The sequence below is a fragment of the Rhineura floridana genome, chromosome 3 (assembly GCF_030035675.1).
Source record: "Rhineura floridana isolate rRhiFlo1 chromosome 3, rRhiFlo1.hap2, whole genome shotgun sequence".
NCBI lineage: Eukaryota > Metazoa > Chordata > Lepidosauria > Squamata > Rhineuridae > Rhineura > Rhineura floridana.
The window spans coordinates 134010737-134028295 of record NC_084482.1 but is presented as its reverse complement, the minus strand read 5'-3'; the positions used below and the strand labels follow the sequence as shown (position 1 = coordinate 134028295).

Sequence of the window (17559 nt, the reverse complement as noted above, 5' to 3'; positions counted from 1 at the left end):
GCGCTGGCCTTCTGCCTCTGGGTCCTACCCTGACAGGACCACTGGCCATCCATAGATTTGGCCTCATTCCATGAAAAACATCCAAGTGGATAATAAGATAGATATTTATATCTGTTCTCTGCCCAGAATATTACAGATACTCTAAGAACAATCATATTTGACCTGTCTACAAATTAGCTACTACAATCCCGAAAGAGAGAGATTAATGCAAAAAGAGAGAATGTGTTCCTAACTAGAGATGCTTGAGGAATTTGAGCTTTGTGAATTCTGATATGGACTGACCCAGTGACAGCTGGTGGCTCCCACGTCAGTGGGGCACTGGAGAATCCACTGTGGGTTTTAGTCTGAACTTTCGTGGAGCTGGCCAAGGATTCACACATCCAAGTCTAATGGAGACATTAGAACTTAGTTATCTATCAGCTTTTGTACTTCCTGAATGTTTCTGATGTAGTTCTCAACTCAAATTTTACTTTGTTTTAATAAAATGCATCTAAAAATGCATGTTTTGAGATAAAATATATTTAGTCTGCAACCCTGTTAACACTTACTTTGGATGAATCAAGCTCTATTGAAATCAGTGGAACTTCTGAGTAGACATGTAGGATTTTTTTGGCAGAATACATATTTTGACAGAAAATGCATTTAAAACTACATATTTAAATGCCTTTTTCATGCAGATTTTTAAAAATGTGCAGATCAGTGTGAAAAATGGGGCCAAACAGACTAATGAGTGAACACATGCAAAAGTGGGAAATAGACTGGAAACAGACTGATTCATCCATAATCCACCCATAGACCGATTCATCCATAACATATTTATTTATTTAATTTTATTAAATTTATATTCCTAACATTGCTGGGCATGCTAAGAAGTGTATGTTTTTTATTCCCAAGTCATGTGTTTGGAATGGGGACATAATTCTAGTAACCAATGGTCATTATGAGCAATATTGTAATAAAACAAGAATGGATCTTTTAATGGGAATTAGGTCCTAGTTTGCACTGAGGTAATAAATTTGTGCCTGGCCTGTGCAGCTTCAGATTGTAGGTGGAGGCTCACATGACTGGATAATATATATTTTTTAATCCCTGCACATAGAAAACAGTTGTGTAGGGCAAAGGCATAAGGTGGAACTCTTCTCATTGACATTTCATTTTCTGTGTGTAGGATTCTATGTTTTGAGGGGTATAGAGAAGTGGTTATTGATGTGAGCTCCCATCTCCATCACCTTCAGTCTGAAGTAGTACAGCCCAGAAACTGTTTACCATTTCAGCGAGTTCTAGATTGTTTTCATGCTAGCTGTTTTTTCCACAGTGGAACTAAGTCTTTTACTCAGCTTTTATGGAGAATCTAGATGAAGTGACTGGCCAAGCCATTGTTAATCCAGTGGTTTTTTTAAGTTGTTCTCCTGACCCCCTCCTCCAATTCCACTTAATGGTGATTTCTTAAATCGCAGTTGTAGCACTGGCATGTATACCACTGGTGAGGCTTCTCCTATCTACTGGCAGTTTAATTGGTGGTTTCCTCCTTTCCTTTTTTAAAATATAAAGCAGCTTCTTCTTGACTACTTCATGTCTTCCTCTCCATGTACATAGCCACAACATTTCTGAACTGATACATTAATTAGTCAGTTCCTCACTTGTGGTGTAATTTCTGGTTTACTTTTGTATCCAGAGCTCATTTTTAAAAAGTAGTCAAGAAGTAGAAGGTGTTAAAGAAAGAACAAGAAGGAAATTACCAAGGTTCACAGGGAGAAATAGGATCTTTCCTGAACTGACTTCTGAGTAGACATATATCACTGTTTTATTTTCTGTAAGTTGCTTGGAATATTTTTTATAGAAAAGTGGTCTAGCAATGTTTAAAACATATCAGGTAGACAGAAATCCTATATAACCGTACGTGGGATTGAAGTCAATAGGACGTTTCTGAGTACACCTCCATAGGGTTATGCTGTTAATATATTAGGATCTTGCCCATAGGAAAAGGATTTGCAGGAATGGGGAATGGAAAATCTGGCATTATATTAAGTGCTATGATAATTGCTGTTCCAGCTGATTGCGGAAGAGCAATTGCCTCAGCACCACTGAAAGACTGAAGTGTGTGGAAGCAACCCAAGCCCATAGCGGTAATTGCTATTGCTGTCTTTACCGTTTAGGGCAATTTTTTCACCCAATTGACTTTAACATACTTGAAGTCCATCCTGGGTCTGATCCTGAGAAACCAGATGCTACAATGATCGTGAAAAATAACCAGCTGACAGTAACCAGGTAAGCAGTAATTTAAATATCTGGGAAATAATATTTTCTCTGCATTAAGCCCATACTTTTAATATCACTAATGTGTGTTTTTTCTTTTCTTTTTAGGGGATGGCAGAAAGATTACACAGAAGATGTAAAGCATGGCACAAATGTCCCTTGTTGGTTTATTCACAATAATGGACAAGGTCTAATTGATGGCACATACACAGACTATGTTGTTCCTAGTCTGTTTTAGAATAAGATGTATTAACCTTTGGCAATGGGCTTTGAAGTGACAGAATTTAATTATTACATACCACTGATTTCCTCTGACTGTAAAAATATCATCCCACATCAATTTTTTTGTGATTCCTACTTGTACTGCTATCCTAAATTCGTACTAAATCACATCACAAATAGAATGTGTACTCTACAAAGCAAAGGGCTGCAATTTCCTCACATAGTAAATACTAATTTGTGGGATAGTGCAATTATTTTTTTTAATGAACATTAATGCTGATAACAGTTCTATGTATGTTGAGCACAACCATGATTTTCATCATTTAAATATGTTGAGAGGAAGAGGTTCAAAATAAAGGTGTCAAAGCATATCGTCTTCTATAATCATTCCAACTGTGATTAAAAGTCCAGCTTTAAGCTGAAGTGTGTGTTCAAGTGAGTGTGTGTTCTGCAGCATCCAGTAATTTGAAGGCATGCTTGCAATCTCCTACTGTTATCCCAAATACATACATAAGGTTGCATCTAATGCTGAGTGGAGTTCTGCTCATGCAACAAGGTTTATCCTTCCTCTTCTCTCTCTGCATGCCCCCAAAATCTGCTCTGGAGAGTCCCCCAACCATCTGGAAAAGATTTTGAGGCTCCGTGGGGGGCTGCAGAGGAAAGGAGAGGGAAATTCCATTGCTTGGGCAGAAATATCTTCTGAGTGAGTGAGTGAGTGGAACATCAGTGTTGGATACAAACCCAATACTCTTTATTTTCTTTGGTATAAAAGAAAGGGTTCACAGCTGTAATTTCATTTGTTCTTTCTGTAGAACATGTTACCTATTTATTTGCCAGATTGTTGGTGTATCATTTAAAGGGAAAAAATGTACCAAATAACCGATGCAATTTCCACATTTCTCCCTTTCAGTAGGAACTAGGTCATGGGTGAGTGTTCACATTTGGTATAACTGGAGAGCTGTGTATAGGTTTCCAGAGCTCTAATCAATAGCATTCTTGAAATTCTACTCAGTAGATTAAAAAATTAGATACTGGATCAGCATCAAGCATCCTAATAACATCTACTTGGTGGTTTTCAGATGTCAGATGGTGCCTTTGGCATCATAGACCACTCTCACAGCCGTATCCGATTTCCATATCAATACTTCACATTCTAATGCTGTAAAAGCATTTTAAGAAACTAATACTCATTTTCAGGCATGTTTAACCAACATGAAAAGTAGTTTTTTTAAAATAATATAATCCATTTGGATATTGATTTTCTAGAGAAATTGCCTTGAGGCACTGATGAGCATAGGAATTTCTTCAAAATACAGATGGAATATCTTGCTCAGCTCCATTGTACACCAAATGACACTAAGGATGTAACAATTTCATTTTCTAGTGCAGTTTTGGTTCTTGGTTTGGTCCTCATATCTCCTCTTGAAGAACATAGGAATCTGCCTTATACTAAGTCATACCGTTAGTCCTTCTAGCTCAATATTGTCCAACTGGCACCAGCTCTCCAGCTGGGTCTCATCCAGCCTTACCTGGAGATGCTAAGGACTGAACCTGAGACCTTCTGCATGGAACGTAGATGCTCTACCACTGAGCTACAGCCCACTTCCTTTTTCAAGATGCTTATGTTTGTGCTGAGACAACTGAGCTATCTCCAGAATACTTGGGCATCTTACTTATCTGCAAAGTTCCTGGGTGCTTAAAAAAAATCTTGAAAAAGAGATGTAATTATATGTCAGTACAATATTGAAGTACTATGTGAAAATTTATGCATTAAATTTCCACTGTTGTTTAAGGAGCAGCAACTTAAATAAACAGTGAATGAACAGCAGGAAGGAGGGTGCTCAGTGCTTTCTCGGCTGGGCATTTTTGTGCTCCATATGAGAAAGTCACCAGTGCTTTTTCCCACACCCATGTGGAACTCTATGAGATAAAAAGTGGTAATATAAACTGATTGTGAGGCAGGCCCCCACTCCTAATTGTTCTCTTCCATAGTTGTTTTTGGTTTTAAAATAATGGAGAAATATTATATGTATATGCATGAAATGCATTCCCTCAAAGGGGAGAATCATAGGGTTGGAAAGGGACTTCAAAGGGTATCTAGTCCAATTCCCTACCAATGCCAGACTACTATGGCATCCCCAACAGGTGGTACTTCAGCCTCTGCTTATAAACATATAACAAAGGAAAGTCTGTTACCTTCCAAGGCAGTCCTATTTCACCATCGAACAGCTCATGCCATCAGAATATTCTTCCCAATGTTTAGTCTAAAGCCTTTTTTAATTATCTGCTGAACCCATTGGTTCAAATCCTATCCTCCGGAGCAACAGGAAAAAAAAGTTTAATCTTCTATGTGACAGCCCTTCAAATATTCATGAAGTTCTGGAAGACCCCTGGACTATTGGATAGTCCAAAGGGCATGACCAAGTACTCAAACTATCAATAACATGTCTTGAACGCTGTCTTCCACTCATCCCCCTCCTTGATTCGTATCCAGCTTGGTATAAATCTTGGCCGACCGCAGTTGCTCCAGCATCTCCGTGATGATGGGAGGGGGTAGCTGTTGGGAATGGTGTTCTTATTCAGCTCTTGGTAGTCATTACACAGGCATAACTTTCCATTCTTCTTCTTAACAAACAGCAAAGGGGCCCCGGCCAGAGACTGGGAGGGTCAAATGAAGCCCCTCTTCAGGTTAGTTTCCAGGAATTCCCTTTGCACCGCTAGCTCCGGTTCTGACAAGGAATATATCCGCCCTGCAGGGATACGTGCCCCCAGCATCAGATTTATGGCACAGTCATAGAGTCGATGGGGGGGCAACTGATTGGCTTCCTTTTTGTCAAACACATCCGGTACTCCTCATAATTGTCTGGCAGGATGACTCCCTCCTGCTGTACGACTTCAGTCACAATGTCGGGGGTAGGCTTTTTCCGTGGTTGGCAGTGCTGATGGCAAGCACCACCACCACTTCATCCCAGAAAATTGTGGGACTGTGCTGAACCAACCAGGGCATTCCCAACAGAGGCAAGGAAGCCATGTAGAATGACAGTTTCTCCACATGTCCTGGGATTTCCATTTCTAGCATCTCTGTCACCCTGGTAACAGTTCCTGACTTTAAGGACTGCCCATCAATGGTCTTGACGGACAAGGGCTGCTCAAGCATTTGGGTGGGCACGTCATGCTCCTGAGCAAAGTCCCAGTCTATAAAACTTGATGAAGCTCCACTGTTGATCATGGCGCTGACCTGGATACTTCGCCCCAAAGGAAGAGTCAGTCGAATTGGCAGGTGAAGGGCAGGCTGTGATGGGAGGGGTTGCTGGTGAGGCCGCAGTGTCTGCTTTGCTCTTTGGCCTCTACAAGAGCTGGGATTTGGAGTTTTCCTGCACCGGAGCTCTTTCTCCTTTGGAGGGGCATCCTCGGGCCAAGTGCCCCCTTTCCCGCAATACAGACATAACTCCTCCCTCCTGCACTTCTCCTTCTCCTCTGACAGGTGCAGTCCAGCCCCTCCAATGTGCATGGGCTCCACCCCTGACAAAGTCAAGGTTCCCATGCTAGGTGGGAAATGGACGCGGGGGAGAGGTGTGGGAGCCTGAGAACGTGGAAATTCCACCCTGCGCTCCAAGCTGTGACCTTCAATCTGACTGTCTATCTGCAAACATGACTGCATCAGCTCTGCCGGCGGAGGGGTGCACACCAATTCGTCCAGCACCTCTGGGTTAAGCCCATTCTGTTAAAAGTACATCAAAGATGGGTCATTGTATTCCAGCTCCTGGGCTAAGATGCGAAACGAGTTAGTATAGGTCCCCACGGAGCACTTCCCCTGTTTCAAAGTTCCTAGCTGGCAGGCAACTGTCTCTTTACGCTGAGGGTCACGAAACATCTCAGTCATGGCTGCGATGAAGGCGGTATATTGACCCAAGACAGGGTCATTTCTCATGAGGTACAGGTTAGCCCACTTGGTCACTTCCCCTTCCAGGAGGCTGATGATAAATGCCACCTTCACATCATCATTCGGAAACTCACCTTGATGTACGCGTATGTATAGTTCACACTGGGTAAGGAATGTGGCGAACTGGTCACTTTGTCCACCATAGCCAGGAGGTAGTCCCACTGGCACCTTGACTCGGATGGGTGGCGCAGCTGCCCGTGCCGCACCTCTTTGGGCAATCAGGGCTCGAAGGTTTTGATTCTCAAGTTGGAGATTCTGGGTTACTGCTTGGAGATTCTGGACTTCGGCGTACAAGGCTTCGATGGTTCCTTGAAGTTCCCCTTTGGCAGTGTCGCTAGCCTCCATGGTGGTGGTAATGGGAGCGTCGGTGAAGGGAGGTAATGGCTGAGTCAAGCTGTCCTGCCAAAGCCCGAGACACGAGACGGAGGTGAGGCTTGGTTTAATTCTTGTTTTATTAGGGTGATGGTTACATCCAAAGCAGTGCACTTCATAAACCTGGCTACTCTAGCTCACTACTTTCCCTAGCTAAGCTACCTAAACAGTCTCTGCCGTATATGGGGAGAGTTGACTAAGCACCAGAGTCTGGGTGGGCACCTGCTTAAGTAGGGAAGGTATTCGCCCATAACCAGCGGCTCTTCCGCAGTTCCACCCTCTGCAAGTCCCGCTTCTTGTGTGGGGTGAGGGGGGGTGAGCCTCCGATGCCCCGTGTGATGGTGGGGTTTGGTAGGTGATGGTGCGACCTCAGGGAGCGGGAAACTGGTTGGAGGGGAAGCATTTGAAGTGCCAGGCGGGGATTCCAGCGTGGGCGGGGTTGGCGTGCGCAGAGGGTCACTTCCCAATGGCTCAGACAGGGAACTCGCAGACGAGGCGGGATCGGCCTCGGCAGGAGGGATAGGTGAGGAAGTCTGCAGATTGACAGAGCCCCCCCTCCTATAATGTCCCCAGTGACCTCATCCTCATCTGACTCCTCTCCCTGATCTAACTGTTCTTGCGCCTGGGTTGCAACAATTAGTCTCTTCTCCAGATTAGATGTATCCAACTCCTTCAACATTTCCCCAAAGGTCTTTGTCTCCAGGCACCTCACCATCTTTGGTGAGGCTGCCTTAGGCCCTGGTCTGTTAGCACCAACCTAACCCTAGCAGCAGAGGTATAAGGGACCTGGACCATCTGCCCAGGCAGAGTATGAATAGTGCGCTTTAACATCTATTGCCTGCTGGCTGTACCTGTGGTACTCTTGCAGGGCAGTTTGGCTCTGCAAGAGAGCATGGCTTCCTAAAGAGGCCAGTCAGGCTTGACTTGGCACTTCCTGATTTCAAGTACTTGCGCCTTGCCTTTACCAACAGTTCCACAGTGGCTTGCAAGGAATGCTACCTGGGGCATTAGTCCCACCAGTGGTGGGATTGCCACCAAAGGGATGATACCAAAGCAGATTTTCCCTTTGGGATCCACTCAGTCTAGGGTATTAGATATGTTTGAGTGCTGATTGGGCTGATTCCTCTGTGAGAGGCAGAAACAACCTAGAGGGTACATATGGGCCTAACCCAAGCCTCTCGGTGAGAGACACAGTGCCGGGGAATTATGACCTGGTGATAGCATGGAAGCCATTTGTGGGCACATAAGCAGGATGCTTGGTGAGTAGTAAATGTGATACTGAGCCTTGTTGTTAAGGGAATGAGCAGTTGACTTAGGGGTGGTGGGGAAAATCAGTGATGGTATTATGATCCTGGATCAGAAGGAGCAGGTGGGAAAGGTTCAGGGGGCTGCTATTACCAGGGTCCTGGGGAGGAGAAGGGATGGAGTAGGGGGTAGTCAATATTATCGTAGAATAATGGGGAGTAGGCATTTGACACCTGTTGCCCCTGCTTACCCCCCACACCAGAGACTTGGGTTGCCATGCTGACCTGCCCTCCCAGTGGACCATTCAATAGCCTGTTGCGAGAGATTTGCAACAGGGGAAAATGACTTGGATCCATGCTTGTTCAGCCTTGTTGAAAGTCCCTGGAGCACCATCAAATTACAGCCTGAGGGATCAGTTTCATTTGTTGCAGCCCGAAGATCCATTCATTCATTTATATCCCCCCTTCCTCCTAGTAGGAGCCATCCTTGCGGTGGTGAGGTCAACTATATGCCTTTTCAATCCTTGTCTATCATGGCTGGTAAAATTTAGTAGGAGGGGATTGACTGGATGGGCCCAAAGAGTGGTCAATGCCTCATTATGGGAGAGAGTTATGCCCACTGCCTTGAAAGAGGCAGTAGTATGGCCTCTCTTGAAAAGGTCTTCCCTGGATCCAGAGATTTCAGAAAATTACCATCCAATCTCTAGTATTCCGTTCCTGGGGAGGGAGGTTGAGAGGGTGGTGGCAGCTGCAGGTATGTCTGGAGAAAGATTATCTAGATCCTTTCCAGTCTGGTTTCAGGCCCAGTTTTGGCACCCAAACAGCCTTAGTTGCCCTGATTGATGACCCTTACGTTGGTTCTTCTTGACCTCTCAGTGGCTTTGAACCATGGTGTTCTTCTGGAGCGACTCAGGGAGGTGGGAGGTGGAGGCACTATATTAAAGTGGCTCCGCTTCTACCTGTAGTACTGCTACCAGAAAATAGGACTAGGAGATTTTGTTCAGCTCCATGTGTTCTGGGCTGTGGGGTCCCACAATGGTCTGTTCTGTCTCCTATGCTATTCAACACCTATATGAAGCTGTTGGAAGCTGTCATCTGGGGATTTGGAGCATGCTGATGACATGTAGCTCTATTCCCTACATTGGAATCAGGAAAGACTGTGAAGGTATTGGACAGGTGTCTGGAAGTGGTGATAAACTGCATAGGGGCCAATAAACTGAGGCTTAATCCTGATAGAAGTACTGTGGGTGCATGGTTCCTGTGTCTGGCATTAGATGTATGACCTGTTCTGGGAGGGGTTGCACTCCCCCTGAAGGAACAGGTTCGCAGTCTGGGAGTACTTGTTAAGTCCTCCTGATGCTCTTTACCCAAAAAGTCACAGGAGTCAGAGTAGAGTTTTCTGCTGCCAGCTTTTTCTTTACTGAATATTCTAAAACAAGAAAGAACAGGAAGAAGAAACATCTGCAGGGGGCATGCCCGAATATGTTTTCCAGGCAGCCCTAAATAATCACTGGCAGAACAATAGATTAAAGACATACTTAAACAATCACAGTCATAATAACACTGACCCAATACACTATACTACTTCCTGCTGGATATAAACCCATATTATCTCTACAAATTTAGGCGCTGTGGTGGCTTTCTTATTCGAATGGGATAGCGCCTGTCACCACCAGAGCTTGGAAGATTACGTTTAAAAAATAATAAATTACAGATACAGTTACATGGCCCAAAAAAGTAGTAATTACCGTTACAATTACAATTACTCTGAAAGTCACTGATTACTTTACTTTCCTCCAAAGTAATCACTACAATTACATTTCAATTACTTTAAAAAAAACGCCTACAAAGTGCTGGCCTTGGCTGCTGCACATCTAAATAGCCTAAAACAACATTAAAAATAAACACATACAGAGGTAGTAGAATAATTATTTTTATTCATAAGATAGCAATGGTGCTCTCTCCGCTGGTAAGGGTGGTGGGGAGGGAGGCTGAGGCCACTACTCAGACCTTTGCAGGTCAAACCAAGTGCAACCCCCCCACTCAGCCAGCCAGCATAATCTCTCTCACTTAACCACCTCCCGGACCCTGCCCTGCCACTAACTAAGGGACACTTACTCAAGCAAACATTTTCTCCTGAGATGCAAAAAAGTTAAAATACTGCAAATACAGCACAGTAGCCACAGAGGGTGGTGGCCACTTTGTGTGCCAAGTGCAAACACAGTATTCACACACACACACACACACACACACACACACACACACACACACACACACACACACATGTACGTTGTCATCTTTCACCTCCACAGTTCATCTCCATTCTGCTGCTGCCTCCTTCTCCTCCTTTATCCATGTTCTTGACCTCCGCATCCTTTTCCCCTCCACTCCATTCTTCACCACCACTATCCATTTTTTAAAATAATTTTCTCCACTCCACCCTGTCTTACTCCCCGCCTCCTCCCTCGTCGCCTCCCTCGTCGCCTCCTACCCATCCACAGAGCATGAGGAAAGAGCGACACTGCACAAAAGCCCAGTTTGAGGCACATGATTTTCATCCACAAATCAGAGGAGCAGAAGACTTCCCCTGCTCCCCCCCAAGTAATGTCCAAAAGTAATTCTGGAAATGTTTCAATTACTCCACAAAAGTAGTAAAATTACTCCTAGTTCAATTACAATCAAAATGTAAAGGAATTACCCACTCGTTACTCAAAAAGTAATGAATTACAAGTAATTAGTTACTTGTAGCTAGTTACTTCCAAGCTCTGGTCACCACAGGCAGAAACACTTGATGTGTCTGATGGTACTGGTGACTGTGGAGCAACCACTGGTGGAATGTCTTCTTCGAGGGCAGGTGTTGATGGTGGTGACTCAGAAATTGCAGTTGGAATTCCAGTCATGTCTGGTGCTACTTCTTTGTTCTGTCCCCCTGATTTCCTCAACTGGTTAATGTGTCATCTCCAAATGTTGTTGGGAGCAATCTCTACAGTATAAGAGAGTGGTCCAATCCTTTCTTTGATTGTCCCAGATACCCACTTCTGTTCTCCTCTGCAGTCCTCGCTAGAACAGGTTTTCCTATTGAGAATTGTTGTGCTTCTTCATGAGAAGATTGCTCAACTTGTTTCAGTTGTTTGTCCTGAACGCTTCCTCTCAAATTGGGCTTGAGAAGATTCAACCTTAAATGTAAAGTACGATGCAAGACCACTGCAGGTGCTTGGTTGCATGTACAGTGTTGCAGTATGCAAATAGAAAATTTGCAAGCTTTTGGTTCAGTGTGATGTTTTCCCCCAACATTGCTCACAAAGCATTTTTTTAAGCCAATCCATTTGAAGCTGGATGATACTGTGCTGATGTTATGTGTCTAATTCCATTCCTTTTCAGGAAGGCTTGAAACTGTTCAGCTACAAATCGCGGTCTATTGTCACTCACCAGATGTTCAGGAACACCTGTTCTTACAAAGAGGTCTCACAATACCTTTATGGTATGCATGGCCACTGTTGAAGTCATTATAAACACTTCTGGCCACTTGGAACATGCATCCACCACAACTAAAAAGGTTGTGCCCAGAAATGGTCCTGCAAATTCTATGTGAATTCTCTGCAAGGGCAAGGCAGGCCATGTGTGACCATGGTATGAAATGCTAGGTTTAAAAAACTCACATTTGTCACATGGTACTCTGAGTCTGTAGTCTGCCAATCTCTGCAGAGCTGTCTTGAGGTTTTGTAAATGCATCTCATCATTCTCTCCAGTGACAATAATGTCATCTAAATTGCACTGAGTGCCTGGACAGCCTTGTAGCACCTGAGCCATGGCTCTCTGCCAAAGCACTGGTGCTGATGCTATTCCAAAAACAAGTCTGTTATAACAATATAGCCCTTTGTGTGTATTTATGGTGAGAAACATCTTAGAATCATCTTCCATTTCCATTTGTAAATAAGCCTCTGCTAGGTCTATTTTGCTGATACGTTGTCCCCCAGCTAGGTTAGCAAAAATGTCCTCAATTCTGGGCAATGGATACTGCTCAGCGCATTATACTGGATTAATGGTAACTTTAAAATCACCACAGATTCTGACAGCGCCAGTCTTCTTAGCTATGGGAACCACAGGTGTAGCCCATGGGCTCCAATCAACTTTAAAAAAAATTCTTTCAGGTTCCATGTGAGCTGGCTCAGTTTCCACCTTTTGGCATATTGCATATGGAACTGGATGGGCCTTGTGAAACTTGGGTGTGGCATCCTCATGTAACGCTATTTTACCTTCTCCTCCCCTCTTTGCCCAAGCCATCACTGTCACCATGCAAGCTCCTCTACAGGAGGAGGATCTCAGTGAGGTGCCACCGCTACCATTGCCCTGGCCAAGCAGGCGGATGCACCAGCAGGCTCAGAGGGCCACCACTTTTCCAACTAGGAGGAGTGCTTGCTCACCTACGCATTCCTATTCAGTGACAGCTTTCCCCATGCAAGTAGAAAGAGGCCACCCCAAACCTACTTAGGGGGTGTGTCTAATTATTGCAACAATGCAGTTGAGTAGTAGTTGAATAGTTAAGCCTAGTTATGCTGTGTAGAGATGCAGAATCCTGTGTAACCTGTAAGCTGATCCGTGAAATGCTCTAGACCGAAGTTCACATTAAACGTAACAGAGAAAAATACACCAGTGGGGCAGGGTCTGAATCCAATGGGGTTAGCCAGGACATCCACGTACCTAAGAGCGCCTTTCCCAGTATCTACCATCTCAGGCCCTACGATCAGCTGATGAGGCCTTGTGGGTGGTGCAGTCACTACTGGGGGCTGCCCAGTTGGCGCTGACCTGTGACAGAGCTTTTTTAGTGGCAGATCCCTGCTTGTGGAATGCCCTCCTCAGTGAGGTGTATCTGTTTCCCTCATTATTGACCTTCAGGAGGAATTTGAAAACATTATTGTTTACCAGGCCTTTGATGACTGAAGGAGACTGATCCTGGCAACTCAGAGATCATTGGATGAAAGACTTTTAAACTAACTGTTCTTAGACAGCTTTTTAAAAATAAATTGCTTTGTTGATGTGTTTGCTGCCCTTCGTTCCTTCAGAAGGAAGGGCAGGATATGAATTCAATAAACAAACACTGTTTTGTCATCCTTCTGTGGAGTCTGGACATGTTCCATTTTGTCAATATCCTTAAACTGAGGTCTGACCAAAGCAGAATAGAGTGGTATTATTACTTCTTTCAATCTGGAGACTATACTTCTGTTGATGCAACCTAGAATTGTAGTAGCCATTTTAGTCACCAAGTCACATGCTAGTCATACATGCAGACTCATTTATTTGTTTATAAATATATTTGTATACCACTGTTACATTTAAGAGAGGCAGTGTTGTGTAGTAGTTAAGGTGTTGGACTAGGGAGACCAGTGTTCGAATCCCCACATAACGATGAAGTTCACTGGATGACCTTGGGCCAGTCACTGCCTCTCAGCCTCATGAAAACACTATTCATACAGTCGCCATAAGTCGGAATCGACTTGAGGGCAGCACTTTTACATTTTTTATTTCATTTAAAAACATCAAAGCAGTTTAAAAAAGAAAAAAACCCTGTACAATAAAAACCATTACAAATACAGTAAAAACAAAGACCAGTTATTGCAAAGACATCTTCTTAATTGCCTGCATAAGCCTGACAAAACAGAAAAGTTTTCAGCAGGAGTTTAAAAGTTAAAACAGAAGGCACCTGCTGAATCTCGTGTAATGAGTTTGCGAGACACTTCCAAGATAAGATCACAAACATCCGCCGGGACCTTGACTCCAATATTGTAGCAGTTGAGCCTAATGAGGTGTCCGGAGCCCAGTCCTGTCCTGTTTTATTGGATGAATTTCAGTTGGTTCAGCTCGAGGATGTGGACAAGGTGCTTGGACAGGTGCGGGCGACCACTTCTGCTCTGGATCCTTGCCCCTCATGGCTAATAAAAGCTAGCAGGAACGGAACAGCCGGATGGGCCAAGGAGGTGATCAATGCCTCTTTACGAGAGGGAGTGGTACCACCCTGCCTGAAACAGGTGGTGGTGAGACCGCTCCTAAAGAAACCCTCCTTGGACCCTGAAAATCTTGACAACTATAGACCGGTAGCAAATGTTCCGTTCCTGGGCAAGGTTTTAGAGCGTGTGGTCGCTCACCAGCTCCAGGCTCTCTTGGATGAAACTGATTATCTGGATCCATGTCAATCGGGCTTTCGGCCGGGGTTTGGTACAGAAACAGCCTTGGTCGCCCTGTATGATGACCTCTGTCGGGAGAAAGACAGAGGGAGTGTAACTCTGTTGGTTCTCCTTGATCTCTCAGCGGCTTTTGATACCATTGACCATGGTATCCTTCTGGGACGTCTTGCGGACTTAGGAGTTGGAGGCACTGCTTGGCGGTGGCTGTGCTCCTACCTCAAAAATCATCTCCAGAAGTTGGTGCTTGGGGAGCATTACTCGAGTCCCTGGATACTCCAATACGGGGTCCCACAGGGTTCAGTTCTGTCCCCCATGCTCTTTAATATCTATATGAAGCCGCTGGGCGAGGTCATTAGGAGATTTGGAGTGCGTTTCCAGCAATATGCTGATGATACGCAGCTCTACTTCTCCTTTTCATCTTCTTCAGGTGAGGCTGTTAATGTACTAAACCACTGCCTGGCCGCGATAATGGACTGGATGAGAGCTAATAAACTGAGACTCAATCCTGACAAGACTGAGATGCTGTTGGTGGGGGGGCTCTCTGCCCAGATGGTTGATGTCCGACCTGCCCTAGACAGGGTTACACTCCCCCTAAAGGAACAGGTCCGTAGTTTGGGGGTCTTATTAGATCCGCTCCTGTCACTGGAGGCTCAAGTAGCCTCGGTGGCACGGAATGCGTTCTACCAGCTTCGGCTGGTAGCCCAACTACGACCCTACCTGGATAGGGAGAACCTTGCCACAGTTATCCATGCTCTGGTAACCTCTAGATTGGACTACTGTAATGCACTCTACGTAGGGTTACCTCTGAAGACGGTTCGGAAACTTCAGCTGGTGCAGAATGCTGCGGCCAGAGTTCTTACTGGGACAAAAAAATTTGATCATATAACACCTGTCCTGGCCCAGCTGCACTGGCTACCAATATGTTTCCGGGCCAGATTCAAAGTGTTGGTTCTTCCCTATAAAGCCCTTAATGGCATCGGACCGCAATACCTGGCGGAACGCCTCTCCCGCTATGTACCTACCCGGTCGCTGCACTCGACGTCGAAGGCCCTTCTCCGTGTCCCAACGCATAGGGAGGCACGGAGAACGATAACTAGAGCTAGGGCCTTCTCAGTGGTGGCCCCCGAAGTATGGAACGCCCTCCCTGATGAGATACGCCTGGCGCCTTCTTTGTTATCTTTTCGGCGCCAGGTAAAGACCTACCTCTTCGCCCAGGCATTTTAAAAATTTTAAAATTTGAATTTAAAATTGAAAATTTTTAATTATGTTTTATTGTGTATCTACATTCACTTGTATTTTAACCTGTTTTATTATGCTGTACACCGCCCTGGGAGCTTATTGTTATAGGGCGGTCTAAAAATGTAATAAAATAAATAAATAAATAATCTCTGTTGGCAGAGCATTCCAGAGGACTGGGCTGATGGTACTGAAGGCTTGATTTCGTGTCGATGTTAAATGAGTCTTGCCAATGCAGGGGATGGCCAGAGCTGTTCCTGCAGATTATCTCATTGATTGAACTGGGATTCAAAGGTTCAAGCAATCCCTAAGATACCCTGGACCTTAGTTGTTCACGGCTTTATAAATCCAATCAATCAATCAATGTTTATTTGCATGTGCCCATAGGCCGTTGCACCATAAAATATACATATAACCATTTTAAAAACTGACAAACATTATTTGGTTCTATAAAAATACAGGGAATAATTTTTAAAACCAGGAAACTTAAAATTAGGAAACATTTCCAGTTTGGAGACGTAGCGAATTTACATAGATTGCTCTAAGCTTTTTGGCGGCAAGGGCGAAGTTAGCCACGGCGGTTGTAGTCTGTATGTTATTATCCATTAATAACTCCATTGCTAGTTTTTTGTGGGAGAGTTCCCTGGCAGGATGCAGAAAAGGGGCTAGAAACTTTTCTCTGGGATGTTGGTATAAGGGACATAGAAACATATAATGTACTAGGTCTTCAGGCATTTTACAACCAAAAATGCAGAGACGTTCTGCAAACGGGATGCCCTTGTATCTGCCCTCTAAATTGGCTGTGGGCATGGATTGAAACCGCAATTCTGTAAAAGCTCTGCACCACGGGGCACAGGTCAAACTAGTAAAATATGCAGCCGGGGCATGGTTAAGTTTAAATTTTGGGAACCATGGGAAAAAGGAGGCCGCATCAATTGATGCTCTGTCTTGGTATGCATCATGATTGAAAATCAATTTTTGTAAATCAGAGGGATTAAGATTCAGTAGTTTGCTTAGGGAGAGATCATAGGTTGTTAATAGCTCTGTACATTTTGAGGCCCAATCATCCGCCCTCACATGGTCTTGCCAGCAACATTTTACGAGGGAGGGTCCCTCTGTAAGAGATACCCTTTTCCAATAACGCAGGAAGGCTAAATCAATCCTGGCTGCCAGGGAGGGTAAACCAAGTTCCGCTCTTAGGTGGGCTGAAGGAGTACCTTTGGGGAGACCAGTTATCTGTTTCATAAATAAATTTTGGAGGACTTCAATTCTGGCTTTTTCTGAAAGTCCCCAAAGCTCTGAACCATATAAAATTTTGGGAAGAAGTTTGGCCACATAGATTTTTAACATTGGATTAATGAGTTGGCCTCCGCGGGAATAAAAAAATTTCCTTAATTGGCCGCTGGATCTTGCGGCCATCAGCATAGTCATCTCCAAATGTGGACTCCAACGAAGCTGATTGTCAAAACATATACCCAGATACTTAAAGGTGTTGACCTGTGCAATTGGTTGACCATTTAAGGACCAAGTAGATTTTGATCTACTATATTTCCTGCATATCATTATTTTAGTTTTTGAATAATTGACATGTAGATGTTGGGCCTCACAATATTCTTCTAACCGTACCAACATTCTTTTCAACCCAATTTTGTTTAAGGACAGCAGAACCAGGTCATCTGCATAAAGTAGGGAGGCTATCTTCCTGGTACCCACTGAAGGGGGAAAGAAATTAGGGGAGGCCATTGAGGGGATAAGGTCATTAATAAAAAAATTAAACAGGAAAGGAGCCAATAGGCATCCTTGTTTCACACCTCTTCTAACTGGGATTTCACAGGAGAGAGCTCCATTCAAACCAAGGCGGACCCTTAGCCGGTTGTCTTGGTGGAGAGACTGGATCAGCCACAGCAGTCTCTTGTCAATTCCTGCCTGGTGTAATTTGTAATTGTAATTGATAGGGACAGTAAGTCCCTATCAATTAGATCAAAAGCTGAGGAGGTCAATGAATGCTAAATAAAGGGATTTATACACCCCGGATTTAGTCTTCTTTATGAGATGGTGTAAGACAAAGGCATGGTCTAGAGTGCTTCTGCCTTTTCTAAATCCT

The 17559-nt window shown here is 44.3% G+C and overlaps 1 protein-coding gene across 1 annotated transcript in view; it reads left to right on the top strand.

Moving 5' to 3' along the window:
- LOC133380553 (inter-alpha-trypsin inhibitor heavy chain H3-like) overlaps positions 1-2847 on the top strand; it is a 71506-nt gene extending 68659 nt beyond the window's left edge. The window contains exons 20-21 of the mRNA XM_061618012.1: positions 2157-2268; positions 2365-2847. Of these exons, the coding sequence (XP_061473996.1) occupies positions 2157-2268; positions 2365-2494 (242 nt within the window). The 3' untranslated portion in view covers positions 2495-2847. The remainder of the gene's footprint in view (positions 1-2156; positions 2269-2364) is intronic.
- The last annotated feature ends 14712 nt before the right edge of the window (positions 2848-17559 follow it).